The 25201-nt window shown below is 37.5% G+C and overlaps 1 protein-coding gene across 2 annotated transcripts; it reads left to right on the top strand.

Annotated features, from left to right (window-relative positions):
- Positions 1–808: 808 nt before the first annotated feature.
- Positions 809–24287, top strand: aif1l (allograft inflammatory factor 1-like). Of its 2 annotated transcripts, XM_065266926.2 has the most exons (6): positions 809–949; positions 1115–1176; positions 9846–9912; positions 12404–12445; positions 12977–13139; positions 22567–24287. In XM_065266926.2, exons 1-6 carry the CDS (start codon positions 931–933, stop codon positions 22652–22654), a joined length of 441 nt encoding a protein of 146 aa, XP_065122998.1. In that variant the 5' UTR covers positions 809–930; the 3' UTR covers positions 22655–24287. The 2 variants fall into 2 exon arrangements, with proteins under 2 accessions (XP_065122998.1, XP_065122999.1); XM_065266927.1 differs by lacking the exon at positions 1115–1176 and having other exon boundaries at positions 850–949.
- Positions 24288–25201: the final 914 nt, after the last annotated feature.

Below are 25201 nucleotides of genomic sequence, written 5' to 3'. Positions count from 1 at the left end.
GGATTAAGTGCAGATTAAGGGGCGGTATTATCCCCTTCTGACATCACAAGAGGAGCCAAATTTCAATAATTTATTTTCACAAGCTACCCAGTTCACTAAGTTACTGGGTTGTTATTTTATTTTTTATTTTTTTCTAGGTTGATAGAAGCACTGGGGACCCAAGTATAGCACTTAGGGGCAGTTTCCCGTACAGGGATTAGACTAGTCCTAGACTAAAATAAATGTAAGAGCTGTCTAAACCGCAAACAACTTGCACTAACATATCTTAAAATACACCATTTTGCTTTGCCTCAAAATGCACACAAGTAATGTTTTTAGTAAGGTATGTTTGTTAAAACTAGTTATATTTCCTAATTAAACTAAGGCCTAGTCCTGGCTTTAGCTAATCCCTGTCCGGGAAACCACCCCAAAAACATGAAAAAAGTCAGATTGCGTTTGTCCCTTTATGACCCCACATTGGGTTTTTTACTGTACATACTGATAAAATGCATACCTTGAATCATAATGCACTGTAAGCTGCTTTGGACAAAGTGTCTGCCAAAAATGCAGAAATGTCAATGTAAACTAGTGCTGTGGATATTACAGATAAATATCTATGCAAGCAACCACTACCCATAATAAAGCCCACTAAACAATGTTATAAATTAAAGCAAATATTATAATCTATAATATAAATGATCAAACATGAAAACAAAACGTAAATGAATCGTGACAGAATATTTCCCAGGGTAAAGCTGGTAATGTGCTTGCATTAACTCTCTTCACCACGCGGTGGCGTCTGCAGCTGCGTGCAGCGGCCAGTGGGCGCATCACAGCGTCTCTCTTTTGAAAGCGTGAGATTCCCTGTCTCCCGCATAACCGACGCGACCATTCACTGAGCAGCACCAGCCTTAGCCTCTCCCTGCTGTCCACCTACATTACCTTCTCAATATGCCTTCAAACTTACAAGGTAAACCTATTTTTATTAAATAATGCCTATTTAACATTTTATGCACGACGTTTGTGTGTTCGGTTAGCGGTCGACTGTCCTTATCTCGTGCCTGCAAGTGTATCAAACAGCCCGGCTAAAACACACCAAACGGGTGTGTAACGGTCTTTATGTCTCATTTTTCAGGCGGGAAAGCCTTCGGGTTGCTTAAAGCTCAACAGAGGGAAAAACTGGAGGAAGTCAATAAGGTAACGGATCTCGTGGATTATTATGTTTCTTTCGGGACACGTTGTTTTATGTGTGAGGCGCGTTTATCTCAGTGGCCTTGAACACTGCCCATCAGCCCTAATGGCATTAGTCTACCGCTTTTCTTATATTTTTTATTTGCTTCACTTCATCTCCGTGATCTCTTACCTGTAAATCGTTATTTCAGACTGCAGCTCAATTGTTAAGCTCCATTTTACAGCGGCATGACCTAATTTAGTTGGACAACTCGAGCACATTAAGCCGCAGAGATCATTTCACGATCCAGAGCAGGGCCGTGTTTCAAACCTGAGCTATTGTCTACCTTAAGCACATTTTATATTCATTTATCCATCCTGTAAGCATTATTAAGGGAGAAATGCTGTTTCTATAAAGTTTTTAGACCCACCCCAGACTAGTTAGACGCGCGCATTTAGTCACAGCTGCATTAAAATGGGCTACAAGAGGAGACGTGTTGAACTATTGTTTGAAAGGTTACAGACAATCTCAGACCTTTCACGAAAAACCCTAGAGACCGTTTTAAGACCGGGGTTATTGTAAAGCTAATATTTAAGATAAGCTGTCCTTGAAGTGATACGAGACGGCTGTCTCTGTGCTTTCATACGGGAAACAGGTGTCTGTGAGTGGGCATGAATAGAGTCATTATGTGGGAGAGAGATGGAGGAAAGGACAACCGCGGCTGTTCTCCACATCTCTCTCTCTCTCTCTCTCTCTCTCTCTCTCTCTCTCTAGTTCCCTTATGTGGACTGCTGATAGTTTGTTCTGGTCTCAATGAATTTACAGAAGAAAATCAGGACTAGTAATGGTCTGATATGATATCTACAGCGCTCACAGAGATCACCTGCACCTCTCTGGTCAAATAAATACAATGGCATGAAAAAAATGAAGCCTGTTTCAGTGACTGATAAGATGTTTGATATTTAATTTATTTTTTTAATACACATAATTAAAACTGCTTTAAAAGAGTTGTGGGAAATGTTGCTGCATACTAACCTTTTGGTATTATTATGCATTATCTTTAGTATAATGCAACACCACAAGATTATGTATCTGATACAATATCTGATCTGTGTGGGTTTTTGCATTGCACAGTTGTCTTATAGGTGAATTCGTTGTAACTGAAAAGAGTTTTTGATGGTAATGCTTAGATACTGGAGCAAATAGTTTGCTTATCGAGCCAGTTTCAGATACCTAGGTGAAGGAATGTGTTGATGGGCAGTCGTGATGCATTGAAATGTTGACCACGACCAGCTTTATCTTCTTCAGTCTACATGACTCAATAGGCTGATTCAGATCTGTCCTGTCCTCTCAGCATTGTGTTTATCAGCAGTTTATTTATTTATTTTCTTCTTTCATCTGTGTGTGTGTATGTTAGAGAGACGTAGAGACGAATAATGCAGCAAACCTAGCAGTTGTATTGATGTCATGAGTCATAATTGAATGTTCAAGGTTCTTGATGTTACACAGACACAAAGCCACAGTATTTGCTGTACAGCAAATTCATTTTCTAGTCAGCATCTTCACTAAACCTTAATTAAAACACACACCCCTACTATATATACAAACCCACACACACAGAGTTTAATGCCTCACTAATGAAGTAGCTGAATCATATCTTTGATTTATAGGATTAGATGTTTTTTAATAAAGTTATAGATTTTATGAATTGATTTAAAATGGAATTTTATTTTTATATGAACATTGTGGAGTTAATTCATAAATTCAGTTTTCTGATAGCAGTAGGACTTCAGAGTTGTTTTATTGCTGGTTAATATGCTTAGGGGTGCACTGATAAATCAGCCGATTATGTTTGCTACGCTTCTCAGTGAATTACGGTGAAATGCCACTACATCCAAAAGCCAGAGAGCGCTCTCGTACAGAAACTCAATATGTGCCACAGAAGAAGAACCATTACATGCAGCTCCTGAAAATGGCTTAAGCATATATTTATATTGCTGTTCTTCAAACCTTTTCAGGTATTTTCATGATAATAAAGAATATGTATAGACCAGTTAAAATGATGTAAACAACACTGGTCCAGAAACACTTCCTGTTACAGTTTGTGACAGTTATTTTTTTATTTTACATATATTATTATCTTTAAGATGTTTGTTTAACTTCAGTTAATTCAGGTTTATATTTTCTGTTGGTTTATTTTATCCCAACGTTTATCTAGTGTTAAAAAAACGGAAACAGGAAGTGCTTCTGGACCAGTGTTGTTTACATCTTTTGAACTGGTCTATAATGATTATGTTTGACAAGTGTTGCTTTTTAAATGCATGTTGTAAACAACTTAAACTCTCAGTGATTTCAGATTGATAAGGACTTTCTGATCAAAAGCCGCAGTAGGGGAGAACCGGGCGAAAGTAACAAAGCAATTTTTTTTAGGAGTCCTAATAACATTTGCATTCCAAACTATGATAGAATCTTTAGCACGCAACCATTGACAGAGCTGACAAATATTGCGTTGTTTCCTTTAAGGCTGGGTATTGGCAAGGGCCTCACGATACGATACGTTGCATGTTGCGATTCATTGCAATACTTTTTCTTTTTTCATATCAAAAAATGCAAAAAATAGAGCTAACTTCTTTTTACTTTTTTAACTCTTTCACCGCCAGCGTTTTTTGCCAGCGTTTTTCATAATTTTCACCAAAGTTTAATGCCTTCCAGAAAATGTTCTTCTTTAAATATATAAACATACAATATACCAAATGAAAGAACAGACCCTCTGCTTCCAAACAAAAAACACGGTTTCATCCTACCTTCAGTTCTTTTGTAATCAGCTTTTGAATATGGGTAGGTTTCTGCAAAAACACCACATTTTGAGCAAAAAGCAGAGATCCATTTTTGTGACGGACTTTTCATAGAGCTCCCATTCAGAGCGATCTTTAAAACAGACACGGACATGCAGCCACTTGCCATAGGGCAATACTTACAGGTTTAAAAAGTTGCGGAAGGGCGCCACCTGGTGGATAATAGCGGTATTGCGGAAAGACGGAAAATCTCGTCATTGGCTGGGAAGCGTTTTCTCTTAATTGACGAGATCTCGTCAATGGCAGTGAAAGAGTTAAGCCAAAGTGCTTCCACACGTCGACAGCTGTAGGTGTTTTAAAATTTTCTGCCATTTTCTCACTCCTGCTTACTTCTGAGACATTGGTTGAATGGCGGTATATGACAGACAACTGGACAGTGACAAATACAGCAGCAGATGAGGTCGTTTGATGCATACAGAGTGTTTTGATGGGGTTTTAAATAGTGATGCGCCGATCGGTATCGGGCGATAATGGCATTAAATGACTCGATCGGTGCTCGCTAAATCTGCCGATCTCATAAACCGATCTTTCTGTTTACCTTTGTCATCAAAAGGATCCTGAATGCGGCTGCAATTAAAGACATTTTTTACGTAGCGCAAGCATTTTTACAACCCATTGCTCATGTGCGGCGTGCAGATTTGTATGTCTCTCTTTGCCTTTACAGAGATATGAGTATTTTCTATGCGGACGCGCTCCGGTCAACAGCACGAGGCGTTTTTGCATGCATTTTAAAGTTTTGAGCGTTTAAACTTTTATTTTCCTCACAGCTGCTTGTCTGCGTTCAGCCGCCGCCCATACTCAGCAGCCTGTCATCAGTGCACGTGAACAGGAATCTCTCTCTCTCTCATGTCTGAAAGCTGCAGTAATCTAATTCATCTCTCAATAAAATCACTCTCTGCTCTTGACTAAAGAACTTTTATACTTCATACGAATGCATGTATATTTAATTAATACAGTAAAGACTGTGAAGTGTTTTATTTTCAGTAATTTTAAGAGACATAAGCCTTTTTAAAGCCACACTGTAAAAAATAAATTGTTGGCTCAATGAATTATTTTTTAGTAACTAGTTCCACAGAAATTTTACGTTCACTCAATTTCTGTCTCCAAAGTGTTACCTGGATTGATGTTTTTTAGTTGGCCCAAATTTGACTCAAATATAAAAAAGTATGTTGGCTCAATTAGCTTTATAGTTCATTCAACTAAAATGTTTTAATCAGTTGAATCTTTAAAAACTTACAGCAAAGACTCTGTCAATTAAAATTTAAGTATTCACTCAATGTTTTATGTGTTACTTCAATTAATATTTATTATTTGGGATTTTTTTTATAACATTTTTAAATTATTTATCAAATAATTTATGCTGGTGTTGTAAACAAAATAATTAACTTCAGTCACATAAAAACAAAAGCTTTTTATTCACTTATCATACAGACTGAACATACAGAATTAAGTCTTCTTTAAATAGAGGGCATACAACAGTCCAAAAAGCCTCCAAAGTCACTCAGAACATCACCAGGGCCATTTAGGAGACTTTCCTCAGCCAGTCCAAGCGGAGACTGTCTCGCTATGTCTCGGGTCTGCCTCTCACATCATCTCCGCTCTGGTTTGATAAACAGAGGAATATAAACACACACACATACATAAATAACATGTTTAATATAATAAAGTTTGACGGTGAAAGACTTTATTCCCTAAATAATGTTAATGTTAGGCCAAATTTCCCTCAGACATCACACATAATTAAACACTATTGGGCGGTTTTCTCGGAAGGGCTTTTCACTGACTAAAATAACTTACTGACATCTCTTAACATATGAGTGCTATTGTTTTGTCTCAAAATGCACGCCAGTATTGTATTATATAAGGTTTGTTTGTAAAAATGTCCCAATTATAATAAAGACCGAGTTCTAAACTTTGTCCGGTAAACCAACCCTATATCCAGGCTTTTTATCTTAACTAAAATAGCTCCACTTTACTTCGGTCACGTAACATAAGACACTTCTAATGTATCTTTACAAAAATATAATTACAAAAACGTTGAGTATTTGGGTCTTTGCCAATTAATATATTCTAAAATTAACATTTAATTACAAACACTTACCTGACGTGAACTTCAGGAAATGGCTGACTTGTGTCCTCCCTTGTGTGAATCAGTGAGTGATTCCAGCTGTTGCGTGCGGATTGATCTCAGATGAAATGACCTGTGATCCAGATCCTTCCGAGTTAAAACATTTTAAATTCAATATACACAGACGCACGCGCATACATACATACATACATACGCGCGAGCACGCGCGCGCGCACACACGCACGCACGCACACGGGTACACACACGGGTATATTTAGAAGTTTTAAGATTGTTATGATATTGGGACTATTTCTCCACTCGCACCTTCAGCTCTGAAGTTCAAAATCGCAGGCAGTACGCAGCCCAGTTATAACAAATGTGAAAGATATGAAATATCATTCAACAGCGATATCATTTAAGTGCAATCCTAAAATATGATTTAAAACATACCGATAAACCTTTTATTATTAAGTATAAGAAATTAAAATGAATTAAATCGCATGTTTAAACGCCACAGAGATATCAGAGCCAGCAGTCGATTTCTGATGGGCTTGCCGAGGCGAGGCTGCGCTGGGCGGGGTGTGAGCGCTTAAGTGTCTGTGATTTTCTGGAGCTCTTCTGGAGCTCATCTCCGCCCAAAAGTGTCCGAGCACATTTTTAAATAGACGCTATCTATATTAACCGACCGCATATTTAAACTTAAAGCACATACATTCACGCCTGAACAACTCTTAAAATTACATTTTGTTACCAAATAACAGTAATATTGTGAGCATTTTGTTGTCAGGAAACATAGCTGTCATAAGTCCACATATTGACCAGATTTGTCTTAATTAGTTCAGTCAACATAACCATTCTTGATGTTGACTGAATTTGGAAATAACCATTCACTTAATGTTTTAAACACAGATTTATCTAGACTTAAAATTATATGTCTACTCAACTAAGCCCAAACAAGAAAATTGGTTTAACTTATATATTTTTGCCCTTCCAACATTTCATTAATTGGATTTTTTACAGTGCATATTAAATTTCTCTTTGCAGAATAAATATTTGTTGTGCTTATTTATTTGAGTCTCTATTAAAACAATAATATACCTAATTACTGCAAGTAATATAACAAAGGCAACATCCGTGGTATTATTTTATCTAGAAAAAATGTAACAGTTACAGTCATCAAAGAGTTTGCATATCAGCTTTTTAAAAAATTGGTATCGGCCGATCACAAAGATTACAAATCGGTGATCGGTATCGGCTGCAAAAATCTTGATCGGAGCATCCCTAGTTTTAAATATCGATAGTAGAGATTGAAAAAAATATCGCTACATTATCGTGGAAAAGTGTATCACGATAGTTAACTGTATCAATGTTTTTTTACACAGCCCTAGTTTTCTTGCCGTTTTGCGCGTCTAGGTCCAGAAAGCTGGTTTCAAGTAAATTCCTAAAGCAGTCATTTTTTTCTAATAACGCATTGTGTTTCTCATTTCATGTTACAGTACTGATCAATCTATAGGTTATTTAAGGCTCTAACATATCCTGAAGTTTGACTTCGCAGAGTTTTTCAAAATAAAAGTAAATCGGATTTAAATGTCAGGAGTTCCTGTCGGGACTAAAGTAACACTTTTTACTTTTGTCCCGCTGCTAATACTGTACACAAAACAGCACGGGTATTTCTTAAAATATCATGGTTTGTGTTTCACAGAAAGAGTCATCATACAGGTTTTCAATGACATGAGGGTAACAGGGCTTGACATTAATCATTGTCATGTAGTTGTCTTTCAGGCAAGTAAATTTGTCATTCACTTCAGAGTTAGAGAAAAAATTAAAGAGATTTCAGCCGTGTGAATTTGGATAGCATTGAACAAAGGCTATTTCACAGATACAAGCATTTATGATAATTATAGTGTTTCATATACAATCATTTAATTGATTTTGTGTCAGCCACATAAAAATTGACCACCTCAAATACATATTTTCAAACTGCATTTTTTCCACTACCTTCACAGTTTTGTACACTTTAGTAGGGGTGGGCAGTATGAGCTTAAATTCTTATCAAGGTATTTTCCACACAATAAAAATCTTGTGTCTTTAAAACCGCTACTTTTTCATAAAATAGAAAAAACACAAAATACAAGTTATTAATAAATTAATTTCATGTATTTAACATAATTAACCTGCAGAATCACAATGCCAAAAACACTTCATATGTTTTATGCATAAATATGCACTACGTACCGCTATTGCGTTTACTAGCCTGTATCTCTAATTTCACAGTAATTGAGGAAACTGCCTGGAAAAAATGAAATTTACTATTAAAAGGCTGTTTGTGGTTTGTTATGTGTTGCTAACATTATCCACTAAAGGGCTCTGATTTTACCACTTTTCATTTAACGGTAAATCCTCAACCATTTGCACTATCAAAAAATTTAGAATTGTTCCTAAAAGAAAATGTGTGCTGTTGCAATAAATGGTTTATTACGATAATTTATTAATTTCCGTCCACCTTTTAATTCTTTCACTCACTTTCATGTAAGAGAGAGATGCGCTCTTTCATGGCTGCCAGTGTTGATTCTGTGGCCAGCACAAATAAATAAATGAATGTATGAGAAACACTGCTATGAGCTTGAGTCGTTTATAACATGCATTTAAAAAGCAACACTTGTCAAAAATAATCATTATAAATGTTCTTTATTATCATGAAAATGCCTGAAAAGTTTTGGAGAATATCGATAAAAATATGCTTATAGGAATTTCCTGGAGCTGCATGTGTAAATGGTGTTACTTCTGCTGGGCAAATGGAGTTTCTGCACGAGAGCGCCCTCTGGCTTTTGGATGTACTAACATTTCACCATAAATCATTGCGAAGCATAGCAAGAAAATTGCATGATTTATCATCTCAGCCCTAATGTTTATTGAATGTTGTAGAGGGAAAGTCCTGTGTAGCACTTTTTTTTTTACTTAAATTGAATAAATGGTTTTTTATATATATATATAAAAAAAGAGAATCGTGTGAGAATATTGTGACCTCATTTCCCATGGAGAAAAACCGTGATTCACATTTTAGCAAGAATCGTGCAGCCCTAGAGGATGAGAAAATGATGACAGTTCACTCCAAAATGAAAATTCTATCACTTGAACTCTTTCCCTGCCAGCATTTTTCATGATTTTCACTCAAGTTTAATGCCTCCCAGAAAATGCTCTTCTTAAAATATATAAACATACAATATATTAAATGAAAGAACAGACCCTCAGCTTTTAAACAACAAAAAACCCATTTCATCCTACCTTCATCAGTTCTCTTTTTATTACCTTTCAAATATATGTAGATTTCTTCAAAAACACCGAATTTTGAGCAAAAAGCTGAGAATTCCATTTTTGTAAAGGATTTTTAATAGAAATCAGATGCAGAGCTATCCTCAACTTAGACAGACAAACAGAAAAGTTTTTAAAAGCCGTTACCATAGCCATGAATGTCAGGGAATTTTAAAACTGACGACTTTCCAATTTTGAGAATCATGACAGTTTGTTGGTCCTGGGGTGTGAGAAACTCACTCGCGTATTTTAAAATTGTCACAGATTGCAAGCATCTCAGGATTTAAAAATAAATGGAGAATCAGCATTCGAAGAGATCCCTGTGGACACTGGACACATGCTCTATATTCATATTGCTTTCTGCCCTGAGGAAGATCAACCGTCCCAAGATAGTCGTAATTCATCCACACTCTCTGTTCCAGTTACAGATCATACTAACTCTCTCTGTCCTTGTTTTCAGGAGTTTATGGAAGATCAGAAGTACAGGGACGAGGAGGATTTGGCAGAGAAGCTGGATTCTTTTAAAAGTAAGCGGTGCAGACTAAAAGAGATCGTTTTTCAGTGATCTTCTACTTCTGTTGAGATGAGGTTGAACACCAACATACTGTTGAGCACCATATAGCCTACAAACGTTTGTTTGTTTGATGAGGAATAATTCATGAGCTGATGTCAATGCTTATAGCTTGTGTGGGTGTTTGCACATGTGCGGTTCAGTTGGTTTTCCATATGGTCTTGCAAGAATGTGCTGTTCTTGCCCCCTTGTTGTTGTTTTAGCGTTAAGGGCTTTTGAACATGTGCTTTTTGTGGGAGAGGGTAATAACAGCCTCTGTGGGTGTGTGTGTGGGAATAAGACAACTGGAATGTAAACTTCAGAGTCCTTCAGACTCTTCGGTCAGTTTGTATTGTGGTTTTGCTTTTCTCTCTAAAAAAAACTTGGGTCACCTAAACACTTTTAGAGTTTATCTCCCTCTTTTTAATCTCATCACTTCTCTCTTCCACTGTTTTTTTTTTTTAACCTTGATCTTTAAAGTTTAAAGTCTGTGTGATATCAGTATCTGTTTTATCTATGTTTTTCACATTACTGGACATGTTGTGTGTTCTGTATAGCTCCCAGGAAACACACATACATGTATAAAAAATATACCTTCTAATGCACTTAAATATATACTTAGTATGCCAAATGCATAAGTGTAGATTTATTGCTCCTCCTATAAAACGACTTTCCTTTTACATTTAGGGTGCACTCACATGATGGCTAAACCAAACTAAACCCCAGCGCGATTGTCCCCCCTTCCCTACTCCCCCAGAAGGATGCACTCACACTGTACTTTGAGCAATCCGAGCCCGGGCATGCTTTCGTCATTAGGATGCGATTGTTTAGAAGAAAACAGGAAATAAAGCGTTCTTTTAACACTGGAGCCCATCCTAATGTTAAGTCTGTGTTTTTTGAGTCGTTTCGTGCGCAATGACAACATCATATTGCGTAGTTGATTTGTCTCATGTGCATCTCAGACATTCACTTAACCCTGACAAAGGTGAGTGGTCGCGCAATTGACGTCTCTCCTTTTAAACAGCACTTTGGCACGATTTCCGATCACGCTGCGCTTTCCGTGCATGAGCCCAAGTGAACCGTACAAGATGCCACCTCGGGCTTTGGAGATCAAACGTACCTGTGTTTGGATAGAGTGAGTGCGCACTTATTCCCACTCCCCCATATTTATCAATCTGGTTCCTTTTTATATATAACACCCACTTCTTACCATTCAAATCAGTTACTGTCCAAGCCAACACTGTTTTTCTCATCAATTATCTGGAATCACTCACAAATGCATCAAATTACGAGGTAAAACTACATTTCATGTTAACTCAAACCCTAAGGCTTCGTCATTGCACGCAGTTAATAGTAAATAATTTAGAACAGTGTTCATATGTGGGTTTGTGGGTAATTATAGCAGGAGTTACTGTGGGTTAATAGGGTTAAGGTAGCTTTTGAGGTTATGCTATTGTTGTTTTGTTAAACAAAAGAAAATGAAGGAACAGAAAAGGACAAAATGCCTAAAGAGGAGAGCCATGCTCTCAAAATTGCTCTTAACAATGTTGAAGTGAAAGCCTGCATGCACATTCTCATGGTATGAGCCCTCAACACAGAGTTTGACCTACTAATGTCAGTATGCCTCTGTTCTAAAACCAGAAATGAAATGCAGAAGGGGGAAACAATAGCTTTAAGAATAAATGGGAACACAAACCAAAAGAGGTAAAAATCGGAAATGTTTACGAGGGAAAGTTTCTACAGTGTGGCTGCATCGATGCATTTTTAACCCACAACCTTTTTGACCATCGCTCGCACATGCATATTCAGCTCAATGGTGAACAGACTGTGTTTGTGTTCATAGGGATCCACTGTGACCCTCTCCTTCCCATCAGCCTCATCTCACGGGGGCTCCGTTACACTCTCAATAAGACCGCTCCGACAGAAGCCTCATTGTGAGCCTGAAACTATATAGAGAGGGAAAATACTCTGGAATGGGAATAATCAAATGGGACCAAGATTCAAATCTGGCACTAGCTGTCCTCATTTGCAGATATAGCCAGCAGCCCTTTGTAAAATAGGCCTCATCACGGTTAAAGCACTGAGAAGTGCATAGTTTTTCCAAACACGCCTCTCTGTTGTTTGTTTCAGGAGTGCATCTGTCATGCTTGAACTCTTTGTTTCTGCCACTGTCAGATGTTACTGCCAGTTGTGAGGGTGCGTGGGTCAGATTTTGCCTAGATTATGGGAGCCAACCACAAGGAAAACAGCCTAATAAACTACTAAATATTGGTTTCATTGGAATGTATAAATGCAGAAAGATTTGCGTAGGGGTTAGGGAGTAGAAAAATAATAATTGGCCCAGTGTAAATTGAATTAACATGTGCATACAGCTGTGTTTGTGCTGTAAAGGAAAGCTTTGTTAATGTGAATGTTGGTCCTTGTTCTTACTTGATTATAAAATGTTGCATATTTTTTTCAACCCCCAGATAAATATGCAGAATTTGACCTGAACGATCAAGGGGAAATCGGTAAGTGTGTGTGTACTGTATGTGTAGTTAAGACTGTGTGAGTGCTAGTGGGGAAGAGCTCTTTGTGTAGATGATACAGTGTGTGACAGATGGGAAACCAGAGAACTTCCCTGTAACCATTAACAGCCACTGGCTGTCATTGCTGTTGAAAGAGAAGAAATTACTGTGGCATGTGGAGAGATGTAAAGAAAAACACCATGTTTTTGGAGACACCATATTCATTTTTTTAGTAACTTTTAACTAGTGGTTTTGGTCTAAACACATTTGAATGACCCAATTCTCCATGCTAACGTTATTTGTTTGAAATAAAAACTATAAAATCATCAAAGACATTAAAGAAACCAAAAGTGCCTTTACATTCAGCACTTAAAGTATAAAGCTAAAAATCTAGTCAGCATCACTAATATACAGTATTTGTCAGATGGTGGCCAACTAGTCATCTATCCTGCTGTGAGTGTGTGTAGTATTTCCCTACAGTCATGTGCCATCAAAGGAAGTTGTGTAAATGTTGTATTTTTATTTCTTTTGTAGACATGATGGGTCTAAAGAGAATGATGGAAAAGTTGGGTGTGCCAAAGACTCATCTGGAGATGAAGAAAATGATCTCGGAGGTGACAGGGGGCTGTAGCGACACCATCAACTACAGGGACTTTGTCAAAATGATGCTTGGCAAGCGATCAGCTGTTCTCAAACTGTAAGTTTGTGTGTGTGTGCATGTTTTAACTTGTTCTGTTTCTGTCTTGTTTTTGTGTTGGCAAATGCTGTTATGCAGAATTTCTCTTCTGTTTTCTACTGAAGTGTGCTTTGGCACAGTCTTGCTATTTTTAGGTGTGTGTGTGTGTTTTAATCTTGTCAGCAAATCCACAACAGGATCAGCGTATCTGTGCCATTATCTCTGTGGCAGAAGGTCTGCTGTGACTGGTGATCATTGTGTCATCACGATGAGAAGCATGGTGTCACTGTCAGGCCATTGTTTTCTTTACAGATGGTTCTTAATAGGGCTGTCACTTTTCGTTCGAAAATCGATTGCACAATTGATCGGACCAACCAAAAAAAGTTTCGAAAACGAAAATAGGCAATCGATTTTAACCAAATATGTACACTATTAATTTTAAAAGAATTAAACAGTTAAAAATATAGATGTAACAAAACTCACAAACAAGCAGAAAAAGAAAATAAATAATTCCGAAAGTGCAGTAGGTGTGCGAAAGCTAGACAGAAAATACCCAGCAATTTTACGCACCTATAGTTTCATGCTTTCAATCGCTGCATCTAGTGTTTTGCAAAGAAAATGGAGGACAACGTCAATAAACCTGTGCAACACGAGAGAGCGTCGAAATTGTGACCTTACAGGAGATGATGAGTTATGACAAAGAACCACCCTTGCAAGCTGACAGCGACCCGCTTTTGTGATGGAAGATTGGCAGTACGAAATACGCAGCTGGCAACGAAGTACCCGAGTTTCCCTGGGACATCAGTGCGGTCGGAGTGCGTCTTCTCAACAGATGGACATATAGTGAATGAAAAGCGCTCTGCTCTTGACCCCTAAAATGTTGATCGACTTGTTTTCCTGACCAATAATTTGTAATGGCCCTAGCCTTTTTGCGCATTTCATTATGCCTGCCTAGTGCCGCCTAAGTGTTGGTTACGTTTAATAAAAAATACACAGCATGTTCTCAACTTCAAGTAAGTCTATTTAAAGTTTCACGTTTGAACAGTTGTTTGAAATGGATCGAATCATTATTTAAAATAGTTTTTTAATTGCCTAAATCATAAAAGCAGCCGGTTGAAGCCTGCAGTAATGTTTTTCATTTATGGCAGCAGTCCACTCTGCATATTTTTTTAGAGAATGTTGCACTACTGTTGCTGTTTTTTATTCTGCACGAAACTTAATGACAATGAATTAGAAATATTGCTGACTTATGCGTTTCAGGCGCTCTCTTTACTGTTATTTGGCGTTGAAAATGGAAAAGTTTTTTTAGACATGGAAAATCGATTTTACAATCGATTCAATGAACACTTATATATAAAAAATCGAAAATGTCACAAAAGTGACAGCCCTATGACAATGTATCGATATTTTGAACACAGCACTAGAAATAACGAGCGCGTCGCGGCGCTTCCAGATCGCACATACATTTGAAATAATGAACTTGAGCGCGCAATAGACGCAATATGTGAATCACCGCTTCCACAGTACCTGTGTTTGTGGCGTCATCTCTCCTAAATCCAAAATAATTCCATGATATAGCTGAAATGCTGTTCCTTTTCACCACAAGGTCTTCATCTGACAACACATTTTCCTCACTCTTCTCTCCTTCCTCGCCATCGTTTTTGCTAACAGGCACAGCGTCGCAACTGACACCTCACAAATCAATCTGAGCGTAGCTGACTTGGGGGTTCCCCTGATTGGCCTAATAGCATGAACGCGCAAACCATCCGTGCATCCCAAACTGCTTACTTCCATACTATATAGTATGCAAAGAGTACGAGAAGTAGTGCTTTTCGCCTACTATATAGTATGGAAGTATGCGGTTTGGGACGCAGGGCATGTCTTCAGGACTAAACGTGATAGGTCAAACGTTTATTACATGCGCTTACCGTTTTCCCTTCATTTATCGCGTCAAGGCTGTCTGTTGCGATGTGTTCATCGCGTGAGTTCATATCGCGATAACGATGAAAATTGGATGTATCGTTCAGACCTACTTCGTAATAAGCATCTGTGATATCACTGTTCTTCAAATATTTACAGGGATTTTCATGGTTATAAAGACTTTTTATAATGGTTATGTTTGACATGTTGCTTTTTTAAATGCATGTAATAAGCGATTCAAACTCAGTAATTTTAGATTGTTAAGGACTTCCTACTTATCAAAGAGTCCTAATACATAAAGGAGCTGTGCATAACATTGCCTTTGCAATTCAGATTCGATTCAGATGGGTATTATTAGTATGAATCACGATTAATCACCCCAGCCCTTCATAATTCATAATCCCAGTTCTTCATAATTTAGTGTCAAATTGTTGTCTAATTATCTTGTCTAGGACTGAACTGCCGAAAATGAGCTGTACAGTAGACATTAAATACAATGTGTTTGTGAACATATTATCCTTTCTTCCTTTTATGATGAGCAGCAATCAAAATTACATCTAGGGATATCGGCATTTTAAAACTGATCGGGACCGACTGCATGTATTGGTCAGATCCTTTAATAAACGTTATTTAAAGGTGGGGTGCGTGATATTTGAAAAACACTGGAAAAGGGAGTCGGGAAGACTACCAAAACACACTTGTATTCAGCAGGAAGGGGCGTGTCTACTAATCGACATCGTTTCCTGGGTTGCGTAAATGTGGGGCTATCAAATGAAGGTCCAGATTCTATTGGGGTAGGGGCGTGTTTGTTTAAGTGATTTCAAATGTCAACATTGGGTTTCAGAGATCATGGACCCCATCTTTAACTAAGTTTGGGAGAAACATGGTCAACCAGTAAGGCTGAACAGGCCTGTGTATATATAGCCGTCTTTCACCTCTGCCCTGTGACAGTTTTTGCAGCATCCCTTATCCACCCCATCACCTGACTCTCAACTGGTACCTATACCAGCTAAGGTGGGGGGTACAATTCTGAGTTCAGAGCCCTCCCCTCAAACAGCATGTTGTACTCGTTAAATTGGCATGATTTCGTGAAATAATCGACAAAGAATGAGAACTGTGTGTGTGAACACTGATATACATCAGAAGCAACATGCGCGGGTGAGTCAGTGCTACAGTCTCCCCCTCTCACTTTCCCTCCCTCTTACTCACGCTCTAGCTCTCTCGCTTGCTTTCACACTCTCTCCCCCTTCCTTCGTGTGTTCCCATGTATGAGAGAAAGCGATGTTTCTGAATTTAAACTGTTGCGTTAAGCGTCGTTTCTGCATAAGTTGCAAAGTTTCGAAAGTTAAAGATGTAAACCACTTGCGTTTTAAATCAGTGAACTATCTGTCATTTTTATGACTCTCAGAAATGATAAAGCATGTAGCAAGATGTTGGTTTACAAACTGTAATATTTTGTCTGTCAGTCACTCACGTTTGTGTATGTATGCATGTATGTACCATTATCATGGACTATATTGAACAAAACTTTTCATACTCGAATACTAAAAAACTGTGGCACTCTAAGATCCATTTCTAACATGGACTCTTAAGAAGCAGCACCTCATTACAATTGATGATTTTACGAAAGCAGTTGAGTTAAATGATTTTTTACGGTTTGATAACAGAATCTCTTCACATTCTTTAATAGGATCTGCATTGAGTATACAGCGTAAGCTAGATTGTGGACCCTCAAGAGTTCACTTCACTATTTCGTAGAATTTGCCCAAAGAAATCGTCGAGGCCAGATGACATCTCAACTTATCTCTTATGGGAATGTGCAGAAGAGTTAACCCCGGCATGGTGTCAAATCTTCCAGCAGTCTCTAGACCATCATATGGTCCCCTCGTTATGTAAAAAAAAAGATTCATTACACCTGTCCCTAAAAAAATGTGGTGCTGTTGATAATATTTGACTTTAGACCAATTGCATCTGTTATTATGAAATGCCTGGAAAAATATATGTTGTGTCCAGACTGAAATGTAATGTAAATTCATTGTTGGATCCATTACAGTTTGCTTACAAGGAGGGGAAACCTCTAATGCATATGCATGACTTTTTGTAGATTTTATCTCCGCTTTTAACATGCTTCAGCCACAGTTACTCTTAACCAAACTTGTAAATTGTAATGTTAACCATTTATTGTCAAGTGCCTTTCACTTAACAAATCATATTCAATATGTAAAAGTGAATAATACACTTTCTGATGTTAAATCTATTAGTATTGGTGTCCCTCAAGATTGCGTTTGCTCTCCTATAGGGACGCACCAAAGGTTCGGCCGCATACCGGTATATGCCGATAAAGCATTAAATGACTCTACCGGTATTTGCTAAACAAACTGGTCTTTCTGTTTACTTTTGTCATCATAGTGCTCCTAAATGCGGCTGCAGTTAGAGACCATTTTTACACAGCGCGAGCATTTGTTTTACCCGTTGATCATGTGCGATGTGCAGATTTGGATTTCTCTCTCTTTGCCTTTACAGGGATATGATTATTTTCTATGAGGAAGCGCTCCGGTCCTAACAGCCTGATGCGTCTTCACATCCCCATCAAACAGCGTAAACAACATGTATTAACCGGAAGTTTTTTATTTTCATAGCTTTAAAGTTTTTACCTTTTTAAACTTTCATTTTCCTAACATCTGCGTTTTGTTCATCAGTGCACGTGTACCGAGCGAAGTCTCTCACGTCTTAAAGCTACAGTAACCTAAATACGCTAACTAGTGTGTGATGTAATCCAACAAAGAGGTCCACCCCTATACTCTTAAAAATCCTATGGGAAACTCTGCACTGTGTAAGCAGTTACAAGGGGTGTGCAGATGAGGAGATGAGGTTATGTATTTGGATTCTGACTGATGTCATATTCCCATGGGGCTCCCATAAATCTACCAACACACTGTTGAGGACATACCAATCCCAAAATCATGTTTTGCATTAACACTAGTTAAGATCCTGTCCAAGTTGGCAAGGGTTCCACTGACCACCTCCCTAGTCCTGGAGAAGACGATAAACAAAACCTCAGGCTTCCTGTTTTTTTGCTTGGTTTCACAACTATTTTGGGTTGTGTGTGACAAAAATGTGACTTTGGTCCAAGTTGCACAATACTACCATATTAAGTCCTTTTTGTACACTAGGAAGTCTCTTATACACAGGTTAAAACAATGTTGACCTGCTCTGTACCAGTACCCAGTAATGGATCTCTCTGTACAGTAAATACTTAGAATGAGAGTGACGTTTGGGTTGAAGATGATCTTGTACATCTTAGAGTACCTTGTATCCTGAGGAGAGATTTGTACAGGGGTGGGCGATTCGGGGGGACTCGATGCACACAAGTGAGATAGTTTAGGTCTTCTTGGGTCTGTTTGACAAGCACATTCATTTTAAATTACCCGAGGCTGCTAATATTATACCCGACCCCTGTCTGAGGCACACATGAAACACGGGTTGGACCTCGGTTTTTTTGGATCTAAGAAGACCCATGCAGACCTGTAGTCTGTATCATCTGTATACATCAGAATTGTGCATGCTGTGAAAGTCTAATTGATGGGAAGCTGTTAGTTCAGTCAGGACTTGTTAAGGGCTTATAAGAGATTTGTGAAGGTTTACCTGACATGGAAAGTCACCTGCTTTCACTAAATCTGTTCACCGCCTCACTTTTCATTCTTACTGTGATGGTCTTGCTCTGTTATATCTCCATGTCATAAATCAGTTCCACATGCTTGTTAAAGCTTTTGTATCTTTTTATATTGCATAAAACAAAATGCACTATTTTTGAAGGCAGGAATCAATTTTCTGTGCTCTCTTTGCTTGGTCTATCTGTATTTTATGTACAATCTTTCTTTTTTCTTTAATATCTCTCTCTTTCTACTAATCTTTATTTTTAGCTTTAGTTGGAAGCTAAGATTGATTTAGTCAGAGCTGGATACTGAGTGGACGAGATGACACTTTTAAATCCTGACCTTCATGTGTTCTTAAATGTCTATAGTTGGATACTAAAGTCTTATCCTTTAAAAGGCAAGACCTGTGTAGTAGGGCTGTGCATTGCCAACAACTTCTTGATATGATATGCATACACCAAACCAACACCAAAGCCACGATATGATGCGCATCCTGGTATGGGACAAATTTGAATTTAATCTCTTGCTCCGAATTTTGGGGTCATCATACGTTCCTTCTTTCCGTCATGCTGTCTACGATCCACCACATTACTTAAAATGGTTACAATACCAAAAAAAGCACAATAATGCCTAGTAAAAGCACATAAAACCGAATCAATAGTAACAACGATGCGTATATTGTAATTAAAGTGTTTTGTGTATTGAACAGTGTTAATTTTAGCAGCAAATTCTGATTTAGTCTTAGTCTTAGTCTTTTGAATAACACCCCATTTAGTTTTAGTCTTATTTTAGTCATCTGAAATCTTTTAGTTTTAGTCTAGTTTTAGTCGACGAAATATCATAAGAGTTTTAGTCTAGTCTTAAGTTTTTTTAGTCTGTTATGGAATGGTATTAAGGTTTGAATATGCAATACAGACACAAATTTAATGTTTGTTATAGAAAACACGTATTTTATTTTATTCTTAATGTCAAAAAAACTGACCGTGGCTTTTTCACCAAAAAAATATCACATAAAATAAGCATAAGGCCCGCTCTACCTAAAAATATACATGGTCCCTGAAAAAGATATGCATTGTCCCTAAATGACATGCACTCACAGACGCACGCAGACACACAGACAGAGACACACACACGCACTTACGCACGCACTTTGTCCAGTCATGTAAAACCACAACATCTACTATAATAGTAACGTTACACATTTCATTAAATTTGAGGACACTGAATATTTATACTCCGTATTAATTCAGACAACCCAATACAATCAATACAGTTCAGATGTGTATTCCTTTCGTTTCTATGTTATACCAAGTTTAGCGAAAACACTGTGGTTTATCTGATAAAATAACCTTAGCGTGTATGCTTACCTTCGCATGTATTTCTGGATGAGTCATTTTTACAGGCTGTCGTCTTGTCATATTTGTAGTGTGACCAGATTAGACGCTAGCTCTGACATTTTTGTTGTTAATGAGACATGTCTTCGGACCGGGTGCACCGCAAAACGTTAGCGCGTTGCTAACGAGCGAAGTCAACTGAAATCAGCCAAAGCTGGGAACTAAGACTGTACAACTAAATATAATGTAAACAACCTGTTGTGAAAACAAACTTTGCCGCGGGTTTTCAAAATGACTCTGCCGACTGCTGCCTGTGTAGATCAACCTACCCTCAAAGATTCGCTCTGATTGGATTTCTTCCCAACTGTCCCACAAAATGAGTAGCTCTGATTGGATCTCTTCTCCATTCGTCCCTCCCTAACATTTTCATCTTATTTTTATTCGTTGACTAAAGTGTCAGTTATATTTTGTTACAGTCTTCGTCATCATATATGATTTTATTTAGTTTTTATTTAGTTTTCGTCCGTGAAAAAGGTTCGTTGACGAATATTTTTCGTCATCGTCTTCGTCAACGAAATTAACACTGGTATTGAAATATTTTGGTTATGTTGACCTGTTAATGTTTGTTAAAAGGGACATTTCTCTAAATTAATTAAACCTACATTTCTAATGTAATGATATCTTTAGAGAGCATTGTGTGTTTTCTGTCAGACTGATGTTAGCAGAATATGGCTGCACTTCCTTTTGTGGTGTTGAGTTCACCTTGCACATTAACTCTTTCGCCACCAGCATTTTTTTTTTAAAGTTGCCCGCCAGCGTTTTTCATGATTTTCACACAAATTTAATGCCTTCTGGAAAATGTTATACTTTAAATATATAAACATAAAATATACCAAATGAAAGAACAGACCCTCTGCTTAAAAAAAACTTTCATCCTACCTTCAGTAGTTCTTGTAATCAGCTTTTGAATATGGGTAGGTTTCTGCCAAAACACCACATTTTGAGCAAAAAGCAGAGATAATTCCATTTTTGTGACGGACTTTTCATAGAGATCCCTCCCATTCAGAGCGATATTTAAAACAGACACGGACATGCAGCCGCTTGCCATAGGGCAATACTTCCGGGTTTAAAAAGTTGCAGAAGTGTGGATAATAGCGGTACTGCGGAAAGCCGGAAATACTCGTCATTGGCAGGGAAGCGTTTTCTCTTGATTGACGAGATCTCGTCAATGGCGGCGAAAAAGACTTGCAAAGCATATAATAAAGCAATAAGCCCCGCAAAGCAGTGGGTTACCAGTGCATTTTATAAGAGCTAAGGGGCGTTGTTAGGCATGAAGTGAAGCGGAGTGCCTAAAACCCCCTTAGCTGTTATAAAATGCACTGTAACCCCACTGCTTTGCGAGGCTTATTGCTTTTATAAAACGGTTACTTCATATGGATAGCAGGTTTTAATTAAATAAAAAACAAATAAATTGTAAATATATTAGTACAAATATTAGTCTTCCGCCAAACAAAGTGGTTCCTCAGAATCAAGTGTGACTGAAACAGAGCGCAGTTCCCAACCAACACACACGCAGCAAATACACAATGAAAATATTATTAAAGACTGTAGTGTGTATTTTCATAAATCAACATTCATCTAATTGATACATAAAAATGTATATTGTGCAACTGTTGAAGTGATGATCAAATATGCGTGGACGCATGCTTAACTCCCCATCAGCGTTTTTTTTTTTTAGTTTAATGCCTTACAGAAAAATTATATTCTTTAAATAAACATAAAATATCAAATGAAAGAACAGACCATCCACTTTCAAACAACAACAAAAAAAGTTTCATCCTACCTTAATTTGTTCTCTTATCACCTTTCAAATTTTCAGCTAAAAGCGGAGAGAAAATTCAATTTTTGTGAATAACTTTTGTAATAGATCAGATTCAGAGCCTGATCAAAACACGCTGTTTTAGTGTTGAGTGAATGCGTAAGATCGCCACCCAGTGGATAGCGGAAATATGAATTTGAGGTAGAAACTCTTCAGGGAACATTTTCTATTTATTGACGAGATGACTTAACAGTATTTATTGACATTTATCTGGATATCGCCATTAATTGTGCAATTGTAGACAAATTAAAAATATGATTAAAGACTGTGGTGTTTATTTTTATAAATCTGTACAGCGCAACAGTGGCGGAGTGATACCCATGTAATGCGGTCTGAACCGTGGGTTTACCGGGGTATTTGATCATGGCTTAGAACTCGTTTCAACCAGTCAGAATGAAGAACCAGAACTGCCCGTTTTATAATAAATATTTTATCTTGTATGTTTCATATAGCTTGACTACTTGAAGATAAATGTGTTTTCCCACTGTAATTTACAGTTTTAAGTGCCAGAGGCTGTGACTGATGACTTTTATTTAAATTTTTCCATTTGCTTTTTGCTCCAAACAGCTGTTAGGTAAATGTGTATGTAGTATGTAATTTAATTGACTTTCAGTGTATATGTGCAATTTTACTTAAGGGTGAATTGTTTTTCTCCGCAGGGTAATGATGTTTGAAGATAAAGCTAACGGAACCAGCTGTAAACCTGAAGGCCCGCCACCCAAACGTGACATCACCAGTCTGCCATAGATCCCAAAGGAGTGGAGATTTTGATTGACATCCCTGCATTTGCAAAACTCGCCCATGTAACATTAGGGGCTAGGCCTTACCTAGAAACTTTTGCCAGGACCCAGGGAAATCTTAGTTTGGTGAAGGACAAAATGGAAAAGAGAAAATGTCTATATATATATATTTGCTGTGAATCAGTCAAAGCTTAAACTAGTAGCTTTTTATAAGTCAAAATGTATATATTTATATGAAAATGATGTTTTTTGAATAGTGTGTTCAAGCACAAATCCTGTGAGTGAAGTCATTGTTGAGTTTAGTGTGTAACACTGCAAGTATGGGGTGTACAGGATTATACCATTTTAAATTGTGAGGAAAGAATTAAGATTTCTCTACTCCAAACCATAGTGTGTTTTTAACCATAGCGTGTTTTATTATCCCAGTACATTTGCGTTTCCCAGTTCAGTCTAATTCGCTTTAGCTTTCATTAACTTGGCTTACCATTTCTTAGTGTGACATCATACTGTAGATGTGCATGGGCTATTTGCTTACAGTAAGATCCAGTTAGTGCGCAGCCATGAAACGACTCTTGATTGGGTTGTTCTGGTGCTCCTTACTGCAGGATTTCCTTTGTGTTTATTCTATTTCTTCACAGGAAGAGAAGTGGAAAACTAGAAGTTGAGAGAGGTGGCAAAGGAGGGAAGATTATTAGCAAGAGCAGGTTAAATTCATCCAACTATAATCGCTCGTATATTGTATCTCTCCATTTTCATTCCTTACATTGTTTCGTACTCTCCCTGTTGATTGTGAGTATGTTTTTGTGTGTCGTGGCTTGTCTGAACAGCAGTCTGTAATGTAAGTGTTTTATACATGAAATTCACAGATACTGTAAGAACATATATGCGCTGAATCAAACACCTATGACCTGCCTTTTTTAAAGTCTCCTACGTGAATTGTGAAGGATGGCATATGATAGATGTGAGACAGAGATGAGTCTGTGAGACGGGACAGGAGACTTGCTTGTGGTCAGTGTATAGCATATTAATTTGAAAAACTGCTCTTTCCAAGTGCCTCACTCATTTAATGTAGTCGAGGTTTTGAGTGAATATTGAGTGAAGCATCTTTGAAAAAGATTGTGTGTGTGTGTGTGCTTTAGATCTGTTTTTTTTATCTTTTTTTTAAGACATCCAGGAATGTCTTCGTGTGAAGTCCTTGGACATCTTATTTTAACCCAAGCAGGCTTAACTGTTGTGCAGCTCTACTGGTAATATTCTGTATTGTTTATTTTATAAGAGCTGATGTGTGGATTTTTAATTGAGTTTTATTTCTGACAGAGGAGGATAAAGAAGTTACAAATCAGCTAGCAGTAGAGGTTTGGCTTTCAATTGTATTCTGTATTACTACGTGCAAAACCACTTTTCTTTTCACCTGTCACGTGAAGTTTTATAGATTTTATTTTTGTGCTTTTGTTTAGTTTTGTAATTAACATGTTTTTATTTTTTCTGTTTATATGGGCCAAGTGTGAATCAATGGCTGCACTGTATTGCTTTTTTTAGAAATGCATTTTAATGATTTATTTGAATTATAGTTTACTCTGCCAGGCATTTGTAAAGTTTTTTTCAAACACCAAAGTAAACACCCTGCTGTTATGCCTTGAGCTATTAGTAGTGCTCCTTTGTGTGTCTGTTTGCGTGTGCGTGTTTTGATGCTATATTCACACATGAACACATCACTTATGATTAATCTGTAGATTATAATTAGCATGTGTGAGCTCACCCACATCCTGAAAAAATGTTATGGGTATAGCAACTATTATAGCAAGATCTATTAGGTTCATGGTTTATAGCACGCTTCATTGTTCTGTGTGAGGGTTTGCGTCTGTGTTTCACACATGGAAACAAGACACTTGATTGTTTCACTTGTTTAACAAAAACCCCAGATTACAACTGTTTCTTTTTTTCTAGTTGTGTTATGCGGTTCCCTAAACTAATTACCATTGTTAACGTATATTTTAAAATGAAGAAGTTTAGGCATTTCCAAAATGATAATAAGAACATTTAATAAAAAGGACCTTTAGGTTTTGACCTCAGTGGTCAGGTCACTTCCTTCTCTAGACTTCTGCTTTACTGATTTTGAAAGCACTGGCTTTGTTTACCAGATACGACAGTTCTTTATACAGCCATGTGCTCTACATATTAAATATTATTTGAAAATAAAGTGTCAAGTTGCCGCCTTGTCCACACACAGTCAAATGATGTGACTTGTTTTCTCACATGCATTAGCACGATTAACACTGAATCACATGCACTAATGACTGCTTTTGTAGTCTATATTTTACCAATCATGACATCTTGGAGTTTTGGTGGGGATTTCAGTGAGGCAATCACAATGATTGAACATATCAACATTTAGTGGTAGTTCCTACAGATTTAACAAACACAAAGAGCACTAATAATAAAATCTCACTGAAGCTTTACCAAAAACTTTATATACAATTATTATTATTTATGCTGTTTGCACCTGCAACTGTTCATAAGGTGCAAGACAAACTATTATTGTCAATATTGTGTT

The sequence above is a fragment of the Paramisgurnus dabryanus genome, chromosome 5, assembly GCF_030506205.2.
Source record: "Paramisgurnus dabryanus chromosome 5, PD_genome_1.1, whole genome shotgun sequence".
NCBI lineage: Eukaryota > Metazoa > Chordata > Actinopteri > Cypriniformes > Cobitidae > Paramisgurnus > Paramisgurnus dabryanus.
Note: the sequence above shows the minus strand (reverse complement) of the source record. Positions and strands in the feature narration are given on the sequence as shown.

Bases quoted from the DNA above. Each gene is read 5' to 3' on its own strand.
- aif1l (XM_065266926.2), top strand. The intron at 1,177-9,845 runs GTAACGGATCTC...CCTTGTTTTCAG, and splicing joins AACTGGAGGAAGTCAATAAG to GAGTTTATGGAAGATCAGAA. The intron at 9,913-12,403 runs GTAAGCGGTGCA...TTCAACCCCCAG, and splicing joins GAAGCTGGATTCTTTTAAAA to ATAAATATGCAGAATTTGAC.